General features: G+C 51.3%; 1 protein-coding gene across 1 annotated transcript in view; it reads right to left on the bottom strand.

Moving 5' to 3' along the window:
* The window catches only part of TENM4 (teneurin transmembrane protein 4), a 257,467-nt gene extending 244,590 nt beyond the window's left edge, over positions 1-12,877 (bottom strand). Inside the window, exons 1-3 of the mRNA XM_065936475.1 lie at positions 12,522-12,877; positions 2,504-2,602; positions 659-894 (exon numbers count right to left, since the gene is read on the bottom strand). Coding sequence (XP_065792547.1) covers positions 659-894; positions 2,504-2,602; positions 12,522-12,877 — 691 coding nt within the window. The remainder of the gene's footprint in view (positions 1-658; positions 895-2,503; positions 2,603-12,521) is intronic.
* Between the last annotated feature and the right edge of the window lie 5,510 nt (positions 12,878-18,387).

The following is an 18,387-nucleotide window of genomic DNA, read 5'->3' as shown; positions in this document are numbered from 1 at the left end:
GAGCCCTGGGATCAGCTAAGCAGGCTGGTCTGTGCTGCCCCCCAGCCTGTGTGCCCCCTCAGCCAGCGCCAACCGCTCACGGGGGCCCTTCCCAACCATGGTCTCCCACTGGACCTCAGCTCCCCCACAAGGCCTGGCCAGACCCTCACCTTCGGACCCGCTTTCCTGGCTTGAGGCCAGCACAGCCCGCTCTGGGGCAGCTTCCGTCCAGCCCCAAGGCCCGCGCGCGGCCTCCTCCCTGCTCCTCGCTGCAGCGGCGCGGCACCCACAGGAGAGGCCAGCCTGCTCTCGAGCCTCTCACCTGCCTCTTCGTTTCTAGAGCCTGCCACCCGTGACACTCATGTCACAGACGACCACCTCAAAAGCCAGTCCTGAGCGCTGGAGCCTGACGCCAGGCTTCCGTCACACGCGGGGGCCGACGGGACGTACGTCCGGGGCGTACACGCACGCCGCCGTCCTGGTGCACGTGCAGGAGGAGGGGCCGGGCCCGGAGTCCCCCTTGACAGTCTTGGGCTGCAGCGGGGGGTCGTTACCCGCCGGCCCAGGGCGCCCGGCCCGCGCGGTTCACCCTGCGAGCTCTGATGGCCCACAGCTGTCTCGGTCACTGCCCTCTGGGCCGAAGGGGCCCCCAGGGACGCCGGGGCAGGGGGGTACTTACCCACAAAGTACGCCAGCAGGATGACCAGCGTGGCCGAGATGGCGATGGCGCTCAGGGCCGCGCACTTCCAGTTACAGTACTTGGAGGGCTTCTTGAGGTTGAAGGCCGGGCGGGAGAAGGTGGTGCGGGGCAGGGGCCGGGGCGGCGGCGAGTACACCGTGCTGGACGTCAGAGGGTAGCCCGGCGCCGTGCTGCAGAAGAGCGGGGAGGTGCCTCCCGGCTTGAAGAGGAAGTGCCTGTGGATGGAGAGAAGCCGGGGGGCGGCAGGGTTAGACGGCTCCCCGGGAGCCCACACCGACCTGAGGGCAGAGGCAGCGGTAGAAGAAGCATGCAGAAGAGCCTAGAGAGACGGAGAGAGAGAGAGAGAGAGAGAGTCGCCACGGAGGAGACGGAGGGACAGAGAGACAGAGAAAAAGGAAAATCTTGTGCCGGACCACAGAACAGGGCACACGGAGACACGTTTCCACGAAAACACGGGTGGGACAGCCCTGCCCATGGGGAACCCACCCCAGCTGGACAGAAGGCTGGGTGCTGAGATCCTTTTCCTGGGAAGCCACGGGGGCTGGGATTCTTGGTGAAGGAACTAGATGTCTTCTTCTAAAATTACTGCAGGAGCTTGGAAAACGCCTAAAATCCTATTCTGCATCCCCCCACCCCCCGCACCTCCCCCCGGAGATTATGAAACCGCCAGCTTTTCCTCTCCCTCCAACACAGCCTTTGCTTGTGTACCATGGTGGAGGAATGGAATACCAACTTTTTTTTTTTTTTTTAAGAGGGGGTTGGGCTTCCCTGATAGCTCAGTTGGTAAAGAATCTGCCTGCATTGCAGGAGACCCTGGTTGGATTCCTGGGTCGGTGGGGAAGAGCCTCTGGAGAAGGAATAGGCTACCCACTCCAGTATTCTTGGGCTTCCCTTGTGGCTGGTAAAGAATTTGACTGCAATGCAGGAGATGTGGGTCTTTGATCCTTGGTTTGGGAAGATCCCCTGGAGAAGGGGAACGCTACGCACTCCAGTATTCTGGCCTGGAGAATTCCATGACTGTATACTCCACAGGGTCGCAAAGAATAGGACACAACTGACTGACTTTCAGTTTCCCGTTCACTCTGGTAGGGGTGGGAACCAAGAGAGCACCACTAAACTCTGCCAAGGTCAAGAGTCCCCTAGTGGCTGTTACACAGCGAATGGCAGCAAATGCCTTCAAAGAACTCTGCCCAGAAGCCAGTCTGCCGCCTTCCAAGCCCCTGGTAACAGCCGGGGTAGAGGACAGATGGGCAACTGCCTCCTGCAGCCTGGCCATCGCCTTGAGGGCAGCATGGCAAAGTCAAAGCACATGGTCGTGGCCAAACTCGGTGCCAGGAAATCCTCCACAGCCTGTCTTTAACCATGGCAATTGGAGGACTGGGACACAGCCTGGGAAATGGGGTGCACTGGTTGTACTGCATGCCCCCAAAGTCTTAGGGCAGAAGGTAAGATTGAGAGGCACCTTGTACCCTGCTGGGGTGCAAGAGGCCTCGGGCCACAGAATACAACGCCAGGGCCAGCATACATACAACACAGGGCCTGTGCTACACAGAGGCGGCTACATGAGATGGCTTCCGGATGTCAGAGGCAGCCGATGAGATGCCAGGAGCGCCATATTAACAAGACTACTGTTAATATGCTGGGGGAGAGGGTACTCCAAGGATAAACTCTTGCAAGGTGAACACGGGCTTGGGGATGGGCATGCAACATGGTCTCATCACTTCCCCCAGGAGGTCCCAGGGAAAGGTCTCAGGGTCAGCATGCGGGAGCGGGAGCCACAGGGAGAGCACACGCAGAGGGGAGGAGCGTGGGGACGTCACCTACCCGTCACTGTAAGCCCCATCATGGCGGGAGGCGCTGAGAATGTCCATCTCAATGAGGTTGTCCTGCAATGTCCCTAGGAATGGCTGCTTGCCTAGGTTTCTACACACACATGGAGACATGAATGAAGCCATGAGTCATGCATCGATGAAGGGGACAGTAGAGAAACACAGAGAGTGGCTGACTGGTGCAGCTGTGCGTGAGACCAGCGGGGCGCAGTTTCCAGGCGAGGGGGCTGTGGGCAAGCCCCCAGTGCTTGGGGTCTGCCTGGCCCAGAGCATCTGGAGGGAGCACCCTCCATACAAACCTGTAGGTCTGCCAGTTGTGTGCATCATATCACACCTCTGACTGGCGAAGACTGATGATGGCTCATGTGCTGAGCTAGGCGTGTGATATTCATTTATCTCAGGTCTTCAAGAGAGGCACAGTATAAGAAAGGCAGTGTCGTCCCCATTGTACAGAGCAGGGAATGGAGACAGGGAGGTTCCAGGACTAGCCCAGGCTACCAGCTAGCACGGTTCAAAGCAGGGATGTGAGCCCAGGTGTATCTGGCTCCAAAGCCTGTGCTTTCTCCTCTACTTGATCCTGCCTACATCTGCTTTAACAACAGCCAGAGATACTCACTTCGCTCATCCAAAGGAAAAAGACAGACAAGCATTTTGGGCCCTTTGCTACTACTAAAGCAGTGGTTCTCAAACTTGTAAGCATCAGAATCCTCGGGAGAGTTGTGCTTTGCTGAGGCCCAGTTTCAGAGGTTCGGAATCACTGGGTGTTAGCGGGGAGCCTGGGGATCTGCTTTTCTCACGAGCCCCCCAGGTTGTGATGTGATACTGGAGGGTCAGGGTCCTTTGGCAGTGCGGGGGCCTGGGTGATGACTGATTGGCAGGGACAGAGCTCCACAGAGACGGGGGGCTCCTTTATCCCCCACATGCACTGAGGGCGCTGCGGCCTTCTGGGACCCAAAAAGAAGGCAGACACACTCGCCACTGTGGTCTCAACCGCACCTGCTAAGTGACGTCACTCACACACAAACGCACGGGGTCTCATTTTCCAGAATTTCAGGGTTGCTGCCACCTCACTTGAATTGTTTTGAAACCGTCAGTGGTGGATACCACCTGCTCTCTGTGCCTCAGGGAAGGACCGATTGCAGAAAGTCACCTTTTGGGGCCAGCCCTGCCAGAGACTATCCTTCTGACTTTGACCAGGTTTTGAGAACTGGAAAACTAAATTCAAGCCCCCTTTCTGCCGCTTTCTTGTGGTGTGACTTTGTGTAGACACTTTAACCTCTTCTAATCCTACACTACTATATCTGTAAAACGGGGCTAATCATACTAAACTCACAGGTTGCTATAGGAACAGCTAAGGGATGTTGGAAGAATTTTCAAAGTTTAGGGAAAGGTTACAGAAGTACTGAGGCTAGCTATAACAGTGGCTACCTTACCTATATCTGGGCTTCCCAGGTGGTGCTAGCGGTAAAGAATCCGCCTGCCAGAGCAGGAGGCATAAGAGACGTGGGTTCGATCCTTGGTTGGTGAGATCCCCTGGAGGAGGGCACAGCAACCCACTCTAGTATTCTTGCCTGGAGAATCCCATGGACAGAGGAGCCTGGCGGGCTACAGTCCACAGGGTTGCAAAGAGTCAGACACGACTGAGGGACTTAGCATGCACACACCCTAGATCCACTGTATACTTCTTACTGTCTAGAGCTGTGCAACTATTATCCAGTATAAATCTTTCTCCCCCAACAACTCTGTAAAGTCTCCACTGCATCCTTGTTTTGTAGGTTGGCATGCATGGCACGGCCTGGAGAAGTCCCAAGGTTCTATCGTATATAATAAGCAAGTGGCAGAGCCGGACTGAAGCCTGAGTTTGTCTGCCATTGGAGCTCAGGCCCGCTCAGGCCCTCCCTGCCCATAACCTGCCCAGCCTGTGCCTTTGCCCCTGCCAGCCCCACAGACTCGAAAAAGGAGGGGCTGTCAGTACTGTCTCAGAGCACCATTCCACTGGCCTTCCCAGGGACTGTGGGGGCGCAGACAGCACTGTTTTGCAGCCGAGTCTCTGAGTACCACCGTGGTGGGGGTACCTAGTGGTCTGGGTGGCAGCCAGTTCTGGAAGCCACCTCTGGGGCATCCCACAGAGCCCAGAGTTCCCACAGGGGAGCGGAAGTCCCTCAGAGTGGCCCCTTATTACCCCCAGACAGGGGGGCCTTCTGACGGGGGGTCTTGTGACCCGGCGGGAAGCACACAGGCCCTGGGGTCAGGAAGGTCTGCTTCTCTCAGCGCGGGTCTGCAAGTGCCTGACAGATGGTAGTAAGAATGCAAATAATATTTGCTGACTACTGCAGGTGATGGGGTATACCAAGGGGAGTGTGTCTGGCTTATCGTGAGCATGTAGTTGGTGTCTAATTGAGAGTAGCACAGGGGGTGCTTGATTATTATTTCCTCTATTCCCTGTATTTCAGGAGGACATCTGCAGTCTTTTCATAGTCTATACCGCCCAGCCTGGGCAGGTCCTCACTGCCCTGCCCCGGGACCCTAGAGCTGAGCTCTTCCTGCCTTCCTGGGGCCTGAGAGTGGCCACGTGGCAGGCTCACCAGGACATGCAGGGGTCTGGCCTTTTCCACTAGGTGAGGACTGTGCTCTCAGATGGTCAAATCTAATCTTTTAAGATGTATCAGTAGCAAGTAAATATATTCAGGGGAAAAGGACAAAAGATAAAGATCAAAACGTTAACAGTGGGGATTTTCCAATGTCTGGAATAAGGGGGATTTTCCAATATCTGGAATAAGAGCGATTTTAATTTTGTAATTTGAAAGGAAACTTTTAGAGAGAGAGACTGGGCAACTATCTCCTGAAGTCCAGATCTATTCAAACAAGGGCAAAGGCAACACAACAGAAAAGAGTTTCTACAGTGATAGAGTGCCTGTCATTTCCTGAGAGCGCGTCCGCATCCACACTAACTCGGATGTCAGTCATTTTGATCACTCGGGGGCTTGGGGGTGCATGAGTTCTCGCTGAAATGCTGCCCATTCAGATGCTGCTTTTGCCTTGAACTGTGCTCTGTGTATGCGCTCAGTCATGTCTGACTCTGTGACCCCATGGACTGTAGCCCACCAGCTTCCTCTGTCCATGAGATTCTCCAGGCAAGAATACTGGAGTGGGTTGCCATGCCCTCCTCCAGGGGATCTTCCTGACCCAGGGATCGAACCCACATCTCTTGCATCATCTGCATTGGTAGGCAGTTTCTTTACCATTGTTTCACTTGGGAAGCCTTTGCCTTAAAATAACAAGCCTTATTCTGTACTTTCGAAACTGAGTTCTGGGTCAAATTATTAGGTCTCATCTGACTCTGAGAAAACCAAGCCCCAGACAGACACGTGTCCTACTCCCACCCACATAGCAAGTCAGTGGCAGAGCTGGAATGAAAACCCCAGTGTCCCAATGCCCAGGTCAAGGGTCTCCAGTACACTTCCTGTCTACCTCTGCCCCCAATATCTGGGTGTCTGGTTCTTCTGAAACATAAACATGATGAGGATTTCCTGATGGGGACCCTGAGCTGCTGAGTCCTCCCTGGGTCACAGTCCTGCAGGGTCTCCAGCTCACCGCTGCTGGGAGCTCAGGCGCCAGATTCACCTGACCCTCTCATTGCTGGGTGTTATTAACTCATTTTACAGATATGGAAGCTGAGGCCCAGAGAGGTTAAGATTCTGTTCAAAATCACACAGCAATGAAAAGCTAGAGATGGGACTCAAATCCAGATCTCTCTGACCTCATCAAGCTATCAAGCTGCCTATCAGGAAAGGGCAGCCAAGGGCTTGGAGGGGGCACTGCACGGTAATGCTCGGTTGTTCTCAGAGCTCCTCTTAGAGGGGAGAGAGGACTGGCTCCCTTCGAAGCCTGAGGGGAGGCCCTGGACCGGTCCCTGAGCTGCTTGAAGCGGGGTTCCGTCTCTTTGACCCAGGGCCAGCTGAGCTTGCCTCCCAAACGCAGAAAACTGGGCTTTGGGAGAGGAAGTGGCTGGGGAGCTGCAGTGGCCAGTGGTTCTTCTGGGACGACCCTTTTCAACAGCCCATCTTCTCCCCACAAGCCCACTGTCCTAGACCAGGTTTCCACCCACAGGGCCCTGGGACAGCTGCCAATAGAGCAGGACAGGCAGGGATCACACCCCAAACCCTGCAGCTGAGACCCACAAGGTGCTTGGGGTGCAAGAGACTCAGCCAAAACCACTTAAAGTTATTTACGGAGCTGGCATTTGAGCAGAAGGATGAACAAAGAAAAATGAACCAGGTCTTCCATGCCATTCCCATGATGGCCCTCTCGATTTGAAAGATGTTGACAGCTACTCACCCTCACATCTACTATGCCAGCCCCCGGGCCCGCAGGGTAAAGTGCGTCCTCCTGTTCATGGAACTCAAGGGTCACTGACCCCTATTTACTGTCATCTCACAGGGAAGCCCTGCAGCTCCCACTTCAGCCAACTCTTAGCCCTCTCCCCTAAAATCCAAGTTCTCTCCTGGCCTTTGCACAACTCTCGTCTCAGAATTCCTTTCTCCCCTGAAATTGCACTCATATGTGCCCCAGGACGCTACCTTTAATAATCAGAAAGGCAGTGCTGGACAGTGTTTGGGGCGGAAACTCCGAGTAGGCTGGCCTGGGTATGGATTGTGGCCCTGCCCTTCACTGGCTATGGCTCCTTAGATAAGTTTCTTTAGTTTTCTGTTCTTCAGATTCTTCTCTTCTCCAGTGAGGAGGATAAGAAGACCAACTATCAGTGCAGAAGAGCTAAGATAGCAGTCCTGACGGGTATCCTTTGAAAGGCATGCTTATAATGTTGGTGTGTCTGCTTGTCTGGTGTCTGGGAACTTAGGGTTCAGGCGGGTTCCCACCATCAACTGATAAGAGGGATGACTCACTGAGCCTCGGCTATTTGCACAAACAACAGGGTTTAAGCTGAACACCTGCCTTCTTCCTGGGAATCTGGATTTTGGATACATGCCAGGCAGGAGGCAAGGTGTCCATGTGACCAGCCCTCAATAAAACCCTGGGCACTGCGTCTCTAATGAGTTTCCCTGGTTGGAAGCTCATTAGCGCACTCAGTGTGGGCTCTCTGAGTGTTTGTTATGGTTATTATTTGGTGCTTCTAAGCAGGGGAGGGGGAGGTCACACCTTCCTCTCTGCTGGGAGGCTTCCCTGGTCAGAGCATTATGCAGACAGCCCTGCCTACGTTCCTTCATTTATGGGTCTGCCTCCCTCCCTAGACCTTGTGCTTCCTGAGTGGGAGTGGCTGTGTCATGTCCGTGACCGAAGCAGCAAATGACAGAGTCAGTGGGGTCCTGGCAACTCCCCGCAATGCTCAGAGGCTGGCCTGGAGCACCAGGAGACACTGTGCACCCTTCTGGGAAGTGCATCAGGGGTGGGCTGCAGACCAGGGGATGGCCTCCCATCCCTGAGGGTGGGCAGGGCTGTTGCCCCAGTGGAGTGGGCCCCAGGCTCCCAGATCAGGCCTGCAATCAGATGAGCTAGAGCTGAGGTCTGGCTGCCTTCTGCTCTGGCTTCCCCTTCATCCGACAGGAACCCGTTCATCAGGCAGGCCCTGTGAAATCGGTTATGTGTTCGATGCCGCAGACTGTGAAAGAAGATCAGGTTTTAGGGGGCCCTCAACACGTGGTTCCCACCAGAATGGACCACAGACGCACCTGCGGGGCTTAAAGCAACATCGCAGCCCAGCTAGACCCCATCTCCTTCCTCCCTGGGGACCTTGGTCACCCTGGGGGAGTGCCAGGGGCATAGCGGGGAGGGGCAGGGAAAGGAGCAGGTTAATCAAGTCCTTCCTCTTTTCTGTCCTTCGGCTAGCCTCTTTTCTCCTGCCAGCATGCAAGAGAAACCCCTTCCGGTCATTCTGCCAGCCGTTAGGGCATTTGCTCAGCTACTTATTTTCGACCCTCAACCAAGACTCAGTGTGACAGTTAGGGACGGGCCTGTGGCTGTCTCTCTGGCCTCGGGAGGGAGGCCCACCTGCTGATGGGGCTTGGCGAAGCGCTTCAGGACGGCCGTCTCACACAGGCCCTGCCCTCTGGGGCTCCCCAGGCCCGCCGCTCCTCCCTGCCTCTCCCCGGGGCCTCCTGCTCTTCACCAGGCAGTCCCCTGGCACCAGGTCCCCTGGGACGTCTCCCCGCTCAGGCCTCAGATGAGTGTACGTATCCATTCCTTTGCTCCATCATTCATTCACACCATTTCGCTTGTCTGTTGATATTTATCAAGCCCCCTTCAGGCGGCAAGGCTGTTTTGTGTGCTGGGGGATCCTGAGGCAAGGCAGTGAAAACACATTTCCGGTGCTGATCTCTAGCCTACTGCTAGAGTATGTTCTCTGGCACACAGTAGGCACTGCTGAATATTTCCTGGACAACAAATAACTACATGATACGCCCTCGAGCATGCACGTGTGCTAAGACATATGCAGACATTATTTTTGTAACTGTTCCAACATCCTGATGAGGCAATACGGTAGATTCAAGGAGGATGAAAATTCTCAGCTCTTCTCGATTTGAGATATGGGGTCTATTGTCTTTCCCTTGAAGCTGGCTGGCCCCTGATTGCTCTGACCAATGACAGAATATGACAGAAGTGACACCATGCCAGTTCCAGGCCAAGCCTAATATTAGGAGGATCAACGGCGTGTCTCAGCACAGTGGAGCCTTGAGCTGCCATGTGGAGACCCCCTGAGACCTCATGAGAAGGAGAGGGCGCCCCCAACCTAAGCCCAGCTCCCCAGTGGACTTCCCCAGGGTGTCAGGCACATGAGTAAAGCCATCTTGGATCCTTCAGACCAGCTCAACCAACAGCCAGACACCACAACTGCCTCCCGTCTACCCCATGTGACGTGGAGGACCAGCCCACCCGAGCTCTTCCTGAACTCTTAACTCACACTCTGAAGTACAATCAACTGGTGGTCTTTAAACCACTAAGTGTTGGGGTAGTTGGTTATGCAGCAATAGATCATTAGAACAGGAATTCACTAATACTTTCTCCCCTTTAGAGACGAAGACTTGTAAGGTCTAGGTCCACCCCACCGCCGTGGGGGTCTGATCATAGGATGCATCTGATATTTAAACCTGTGCTTTGAACAACTCACTACAGTGAGTGGACCATCACTTGTGCCCTCAAAATGTCAGGGTCAAACTCACTTCTTCGAAGTAAAGAAGAGAGAGAACCCACAATTTCCTCTCAACTTCTCTAGTGAGCAGGACCTTAATACATATTTTTGAATGACTTCTTCTTCACAGGGGAGCAGATACACATGGGAGAAAAATGGAAACAGCTTTTATGGCATGTCTTTTATTGCCAGGCACTGCGCTGTGTGCTCATACGTTAACTCCCAAGCTAAGAGATGTGACTTCTTATCCCAGTTTATAGATGGGGACATCAAGGTTCAAAGATGTTGAGGAATCTTTCCAGCCAGGAAGCGCTGAAGCCAAGGTAGGAGTCTACACCCATCTGATCTAAAGCCTGCATCCTTCCCACCTCACAAAGTTGGTCAGTTACCTGTGATCCTATCTCCCAGACTTGACACGGCTCCCTCTTAAACTTTACCTTGTTGGTTTTGGGCTGTTGACCAGCTGGTACTAAGATCCAGAATTCTGATTGTGTTATCCACTGTACTAGGCACCTCTCCCAGTTTCAGGCTATTTTTAGATGCACAGAACTCTGTGGTCATAGACGAAGCCTTCCTCCAACATTTCATCTGGGTCTTCAAGGACGAGTAAGACTTTGCTAGACCAAGAAGGAAGGAGGAGGGTGACTCTGGCAGAGAGTTGTGCAAAGAGTATGTACAAAGGCACTGGGGCATGTGAGGCCCAAGGTTTTGGTGAAATATGATAAATACACGTATGTGTACAATTATCTATACACACATACACTGAATATTAAATTTACAAGCTTATGTTATATATGTGTATGGATTTAGATAAGCAAGAAAATGTTACATAAACACAAGTATATGCCAACATATTAATAATGATTACTGTCTGGTGGTAGATATGGGTAGCTTTCTTTTCTTGCTTATTTCTGTTTCCTAACTGCTCTATAGAATATCAGTTGAATGATAAACTGTTAAGAAGAGAGAAAACAAGGTTCCTGTGGTTTGAGTAGCAGAAGTGGGAGAACAGAGGGTGGATGGGCATGTGGGCACTCGCTGGCCAGGCAAGAGTTGAGCTGGGACCACCCTCACATCTCCAGCTAGCCATCAGGAGACCAACCCTGTTGCTGGTCCTCTCCTCTATCTTCCTATCCCTTGAGAAACTTGGAGAACCACCTACTTTGATGCTATGGGAGAAACACGAGCATCTAAGCAGAGGGAGTGGCTGCCACACTCTGTTCAGAGAATGAGAACCATTGATTACTTGCTGGCTTCCTTTGATCATGTGCTGTCATTCAACAAGCACTTGGGGAATACTGGGGATCTAATTAAGCTACTCTGCTTGGGAAGGCATACAATTATCTGACTCTGTCCATGAAGAGAGCAAATGAGGCACGTAGGGAAAAGTCACACATGATTTTAAAGACTGTCAACAGACATATTAATTAAGAGACCGGGGAAGGGGTTGGGCCATACCTGTGAGAAATGTGCTTTAGGAAAAAATGTCTGTACAAGGGGTAAAATGACACAAAAGGATGCTGGTTTTCTCTCACTGGACCCACAAGTTCAACGTGGGAGTATCACAGCCATGTGCCAGGCAGAATCAGATGGGTCCACTTCCCATGTGTGGACTAACTTCACTTCCTTAGATGTGACCTGACTTTTGTCCTCTTCCCAGATAAGGAACAGGGATTTGAGAGGCTAAAATCTCTGTTTCCCACTACTTTGAGAAATAGGGCAGAAGAGTAAGAGGTTCCAAACATCCAGCCTGGGACACTTTGTCCTTGGTTCAGAGCAAGTAGAGAAAGGCTACGTCCCCCAAAGTCAACAGAGCGTATCTCAGAGTGCCAGGCTGACAGGTGAGTCTAATTTTCATCTTTATATCTTTCTGCGTTTTCCCCAGTGGCCTTATATGGTTTTCATAATTTTAAAAGAATCATCTCCACTTGGAGAAGATATTGACATGGCAAAGGGAAGGAAGGCAGCTAGGAACTGAGACTGATCGAGATCCTTCAGCTGAAAGGAGCATCTGAGGAGGCTGGGAGAAAGAAGAGGCAGAGTCCAGCCCAGCAGCAGGTGGTGGTACTGCAGGGAGACGGCCCCATACCCCGGAGCTGGGGCACCTGGTTTCAAATCTCAGCTGTGCATGGACTGTGACAGGACCTGGACTAGTCAGTCACCTAGCCTGAGTTTTAGCTTCCAAACCTGTCAGCTGGGATCACAATAATAATACCTACTTCATCAAGTTGTGAGGATTACTATTATATCACACAAACTCGAATACATCCATGTCAGGGCTTGTTAGGGCTTTGGGGGCAGAGGGGCTAGGCCAGTGAGAGGAGGAGAAGAGGGGAGAAGAGGTGGTCCTGGGCAGCCACCTGCCCACTGTTGCTCCTACTGGCCCCAGGTGGTCCCCATGGCACCATGCAAGTGCCACGCCAGGCAGAGGGGGACCAAACCACGGAAGGGAATGGCGGCGGTGTGGGCCCAGATCAGACCCTGGGAGCTTGCTCTCCGCCACGTGGCAGCCCTGCTTAGACACAGCTGCTCTAACCTACTGTTACAGCCGCGCTTTGCACCCAGCAGCAGCCCTGTGGTGTAGTAAAGCGAGGCACGGGGGGAGGCAGCTTGACCAGGCTCACACCTTCAGTGAGCAGCAGGCCACCCTGAACCTCAGAGCTGCTTGATCCCCAAGCCCCAGCGCGCTCTCCGCTCCATCCCACGGCCCTTCTCTCTGGCAGCCAGAGAGGTGGATCCTCAGGACCCTGCTACCCAGAACAAGCCAGGTGGTGGGCACACAGCATGCCCCGCCAGTGCCCCAGCGCCCCGGGACCTCAGCCTGGCTGTCCCCTGTCCTCAGGGCCCCAGTCCGCCCCGCGCCCCGCACCTGGTCTCCAGTGGGATGTTGCTGTTGAGCAGCCAGTTGTCCTGGGCGTGGGTCTGCTCCTGCGCGCCGCCGGCGGGGGGCTCTCCAGACAGCGAGTGGTCCGTGGGCGCCGGGCTGGGGTTGCTCCTCGGAGTGAAGTTGCCCCGGTTCAGGGAGCTAATGGAGGCCGCGTGGTGCTGGTTGGGGGTGTGGGCGTGCGAGAGCGGAGGCGGCGGTGTCCGGAGTCGAGAGTGGTTCTGCAGGCCGCCCGGGTGATCTAGGGCACAGACACGCGTGGTCAGCGGGCGGGGACGGCCCCGCGGGGGCCATGCAGGAGCAGCCGGGCCGGCCGTGAACAGCGCAAGCCGCTCGGTCATGTCCGACTCTGCGACCCCATGGATGGTAGCCTGCCAGGTTCCTCTGTCCATGGGATTCTCCAGGCAAGAATGCTGGAGTGGGTGGCCATGCCCTTCTCCAGGCAATCTTCCCAACCCAGGGATAGAATCCAGGTCTCCCGCGTTGCAGGCAGATCTTTACTGTTTGAACCACCCAGGGAGCCCCACGCCAGCCATGGGCAGCGGCCACCTGGGCAGTCATGCAGTCAGTCAACAGGTGCTCGACAGGCATTTACTGAGTATCTGCTACTCTAGGTGCTGGGGAGCAAAGCAGACAAAAGTCCTGTCCTCACTGAGCCAACATCTGAGTTAGAGAGGCAGACACAAAGATTTAAGAAAAAAAAAAACCAAGACCAGATAGTACCATTGACTAAATAGACATGAATTTAAGCAAATTCTGGGAGACAGTGAAGGACAGGGATGCCTGGCGTGCTGCAGTCCATGGGGTCGCAAAGAGTCAGCACGACTTAGTGACTAAACAACAACAACACATGTCACTAACTTCATACTCTTTCTTTGATACTTTTAGGGTACGGCCAGAACCCATAGCCTCTGCATCACCTGGGAATTTGCTAAAAATGAAAATTCTTGGGTCCTGACCCAGAGTTACTGAACCATGAGCCTTTGAGTGGGGCCAAGAAATCTGACCTTACAAACCCTCCAGGTGATTCTGAGGCATGATAAAATTTGGACATCACTAATGATATATAAGATTACACAGCAAATAAAACAAATAGGTAAACAAATCACATACATACTTACCTATATGTGAAAGTGAAAGTGTTAGCTGTTCAGACATGTCCAACTCTTTGCAACCCCATGGACTGTAGCCTACCAGGCTCCTCTGTCCATGGAATTCTCCAGGCAAGAATACTGGAGTGGGTTGCCATCCCCTTCTCCAGGGGATCTTCCCAACTCAGGGATCGAACCCATGTTTCCTGCATTGCAGACAGGCTCTTTACCATCTGAGCCACTAGGGAAGCCCACATATACATATATATTCACCATCTTGCTAAAATATATATATAGTTTGGGCTTCCCTGGTAGCTCAGCTGGTAAAGAATCCTCCTGCAATGCAGGAGACCCTGGTTCAATTCCTGGGTTGAAAAGGTCCCCTAGAGAAGGGATAGGCTACCCACTCCAGTATTCTTGGGCTTCCCTGGTGGCTCAGATGGTAAAGAATTCACCTGCAATGCAGGAGACCTGGGTTCCATCTCTGGGTTGGGAAGATTCCCCTGGAGGAGGGGATGGCAACCCACTCTAGTATTCTTGCCTGGGGAATCCCTATGGACAGAGGAGCCTGGCAGGCTACAGTCCGTGGAGTTGCAAACAGTCAGGCACGACTGAATGACTACGCACAGCACAGCCAATATATGTATATATATGTAGTCTACCAAGATGGTGATAAATCTAAGACTGCACAAAGCCGGGAAGGAGGCTGTGGCCTGTGTATGTCGGGGCAGTGATGAAACTTTAGATCAGATGGTCAGTGACGGGCTTTTGAGTAAAGGGAATGAGCCACGCTGGTGTCTGGGGTGGGGGTGGCGGTTAAAAAGCACCACTTACACTTCTGCAGCACTTACTCTGTGCGGGACACTATTCTGAGCCTACTTGTGTTAATTCAGCTAATCCTCACAGCATACTACAAAGCAGGTATTGCTTACATTTCATTTTACAGATGAGGCAATTAAGATAAAATTTTTATTTATATATATTTTATATATATTCATATAAGTTTTTATTTATATATAGATATTTATATTTTATTTGCTCCTTCTAAGTACTTGGAGTGTTGGAGTACTATCTTAAGTACCATCCACTAGGCTATGCTCACAGGAAGCCTGGGCTTTGGACGCTAAGGATACGATGAGGGTGAAGAAGGTCAGGAAACTGGGTTCTATTCTAGATTTTGCACTTATTAATCACATAACCATTGTTGTGAACTGCACGTTTAGATTCCTTCAAAATTCCCTGGTGGCTCAGCTGGTAAAGAATCTGCCTGCAATGTGGGAGACCTGGGTTTGATCCCTGGGTTGGGAAGATCCCCTGGAGAAGGGAATGGCTACCCACTCCAGTATTCTGGCCTGGAGAGTTCCATGACTATTTCATGTGGTCGCAAAGTGTCAGACATGACTGAGTGACTTTCAATTTCACTTTCAAAATTCATAAGTGGAACACCTAACCCCAAATCGATGGTATCTGTAGGTGGGGTTTTTGGGAGGTAACAAGGTTGAGATAAAGATATGAGGGTGGAGTCCTCATGACAGGATTAGTGCCCTTAGAAAAACAGGACCAGAGAGCTAGCACTCTTTCTCTGAACCATGTGGAGATATGGCAAGAAGGTGGCCATCCTCACATCTGGAGGAGGCCTCTTACCAGACGCTGAATCTGTCTGCACCTTGACCTTGGACTTCTCAGACTCTGGAACTATGAGAAATAAATATCTGTGGCCTAAGTTACCCTGTCTATGGTACTTTGTTTTAGCAGCCCAAGCTGACTGAGACAGAAATTGGTAACCAAAAGTGTGATGATACTGGAACAAATACCTAAAAAAATGTGGAAGTATCTTTGGAACTCGGTAATGGGTAGAGTCTACAAGAGTTTTGAGGTGCATGCTAAAAAAAAAAAAAAAAAAAAAAGACCATGTTGCTGTGGAGTGACTGTTAGGTGTGATTCTGGAGAGAGCTCCGGGAAAAAAAAAAAGAAGAGATGTGTAGAGAAAGCATCCATATTCTTAGAGAATACAAAAACACATATGTACAGAATGTTGATAGAAATAGTGGACATTAAAGGCAATTCTGATGAGGCCTCAGAAATGAGGAGGAACATGTTACTGGAACACTAGACAAAAGGTGATCCTTGCTACATGGCGGCAAAGAACTTGGCTGAGTTATGCTCACGTTCCAGTGTTTTGTGGAAGGTAGAAGTTGTGAGCCAAAAAAATTAGATATTTTGCTGAGAAAATCCTGAAGCCAAGTGTTGAAAAAGTGGCTTGGTTCCTCCTGGCAGCTTAGAGTAAAATGGGAGAACAGACAAATGAATTGAAGAAAGAACTGTTAAGTAAAAAGATTTGAAAAATTCTCAGCCTGCCCATATCACAAAAATAGAGAAAGCATGTACAGAAGAGAATACCACGAGTGGGGCTGATGGAAAAATTTGGTAAGAAGATGTATAGGGGTATGAACAATGGACTTAGCCAGCCATCCCAGAAGGAACACTACCAATCTGAGTCAACAGCAATGGAGACAGAAAGAAGGACAGCTGTCAAACTTAGATTCTACAGATAGAACAATGAAGCTATTTGGCTTCGAATGTGCGCTATTCTTCAAGAAGAGGGAAGACTGGCCTTAAAGGTGATTCAGAGGTCATCGGGGCTACGGCCTCAGTTTCAAAAGGCCTAAGGCTTTTTTATGGCTGAGTGATATTCCACTGGATATATGTACCAAATCCTCATGATCATGGTGTCTCCCCTGCCAGGTAAGTATATGTACCACATCTTCATCCATGCCTCTGTCAATGGACATTTAAGCCTAAATGTTCTGTGTCTTGTCTAAATGTTCATGCTTCTGTGTCTTGGCTATTGTAAATAGTGCTGCAATGAACACTGGGATGCACATAGCTTTTCAAATTATGGTTTTCTCCAGGTATATGCCCAGGAGTGGAACTGCTGAATCAAATGGTAGTTCTATGCTTATTTAAGGAAACTTCAAACTATTCTTCATAAAGTTTGTACCAATTTACATTTGGGACTGACATATATAGGTATGTAAAATATATAACTGATAAGGACCTACTGTTCAGCACAGGTAACTCTATACTCAATACTCTGTAACGACCTACAGGGGCAAGAGTGGATATATGTACACGTATAACTGATTCACTTTGCGGTACACCTGAGACTAATACAACTTTGTAAATCAACTATACTTCAATAAAAATGCTTTTAAAAAGAGAAAGATTGAAGACTAAGATAACCATGGACATGTCGCATAACCTCTTTGCACGTCAGTTTTCTCAACTATAAAATGGGGAAGAGTTTAGTAAGGCAACTGCAAAGCCACAGTGATATCAAATGAGACAGTCAATGGGAAGGAAATACACCTGAAGTTCACAGTTTACAAAGTATGCCACTTCATTTGTTCCTCTTGAGAATGCTGTCTCTCACATAGGGGGCTGAGAGTTCGTGAGTATAGGATCCTAAACCCGGGTGGGTATGCTATTGCAAAGGCTCAGGAGACAGCTTCCTGGAAACCATCACAATCAAGTGTGAGGCACTATCAGTGATACGACTATTCTTAGCAGAAGATGCTCCCTGCTTTTTAGGTAACCCAGTCCTTTATGCCAACGAATTACAAAGCAAATCTGGTGGGAGTGAGGTTGGGTAGTAACACAAGGGAAGAGAAACAGAAACCCATCTGAGCAGATCAGGACTCCTTCCTACGAACTGCTGTTGCCCACACCGGTCTACCAATCTCTTCGGAATTTGATCCACATCTGTCTTTCCAGCTTCATCTGTCATCAGCTCCCTCCCCATACCCTCCAAACTGGCCACACCTTTGTCTCAGAGGCCAAGTGCTCTGCTGGGGCCACATGGTGGCTAATATTTCGACTCCAGTGAAGACGGTCTCCAGGAAGGCCACAGAACATGAATGGTACCCTCTGAAGATGTGCCATGTTGTGGTCCTGGTCTGACAGAGATGCTTCTTGATGGGAAGGGAGAGATCCTGGGAGCCAGTAGAACAAGCAGTGTGTCCCACTCAGAGAAAACATTGCCTTGAACCAGGGAGAAAGCGAGAATGTGTGTGTGGTGTGTGCACGTGTGCTCATGTGTCTGACTCTTTGAGAGCCCATGGACTGTGGCCTGCCAGGCTCTTTTGTCCGTGAAATTTTCCAGGCAAGAATCCTGGAGCGGGTTGCCATTTCCTACTCCAGGGGATCTCCTTGACTCGGGTGGAACAGGGCCTCCTGCATTGCAGGCAGATTCTTTATTGTCTGAGTTACCAGGGAAGCCGAAAAACGAGACTATGAACGTTCATTTGTTTTGGTCATCTGTTCTCAGGCAGCACTTTTATGGAGACATTTGGAGCCTCGAAGAGAAGCCAGCAGGAGAAGCAGTGTCCTGGGCGGCTTGAGTGTCCCTCCCTATCCCTGGCCTCCCAGTTCAGGGCACTCCTGTCCAGTGGTAATCAGGAGGCCAGCAGAGAAGGCTGACCTGATCCGTGCCCCATCCCATAATGAGCAGTCAGCCTTCCCTTGGCATTTCACCTAATGGATGTTAATAGTCGCTGCCATGTATTTGAGAACATACTGTGTCCTTTCACCTTAACTTTCCTAATGCTCGCGACTGCCCCTAGAGGGCAGTCTCATTACCATTCCCATTTTACAGAAGAGGAAGCTGAGGCTTCCAAAACTAATGAGTGGTTCTTATTAACCCATAGTTCGTATTCTGTTTACCAAACCATGGTGCCTTTGCATACAACACAGATACCTGC

Source organism: Muntiacus reevesi, chromosome 5 (assembly GCF_963930625.1).
Source record: "Muntiacus reevesi chromosome 5, mMunRee1.1, whole genome shotgun sequence".
Taxonomy (NCBI): Eukaryota; Metazoa; Chordata; class Mammalia; order Artiodactyla; family Cervidae; genus Muntiacus; species Muntiacus reevesi.
Note: the sequence above shows the minus strand (reverse complement) of the source record. Positions and strands in the feature narration are given on the sequence as shown.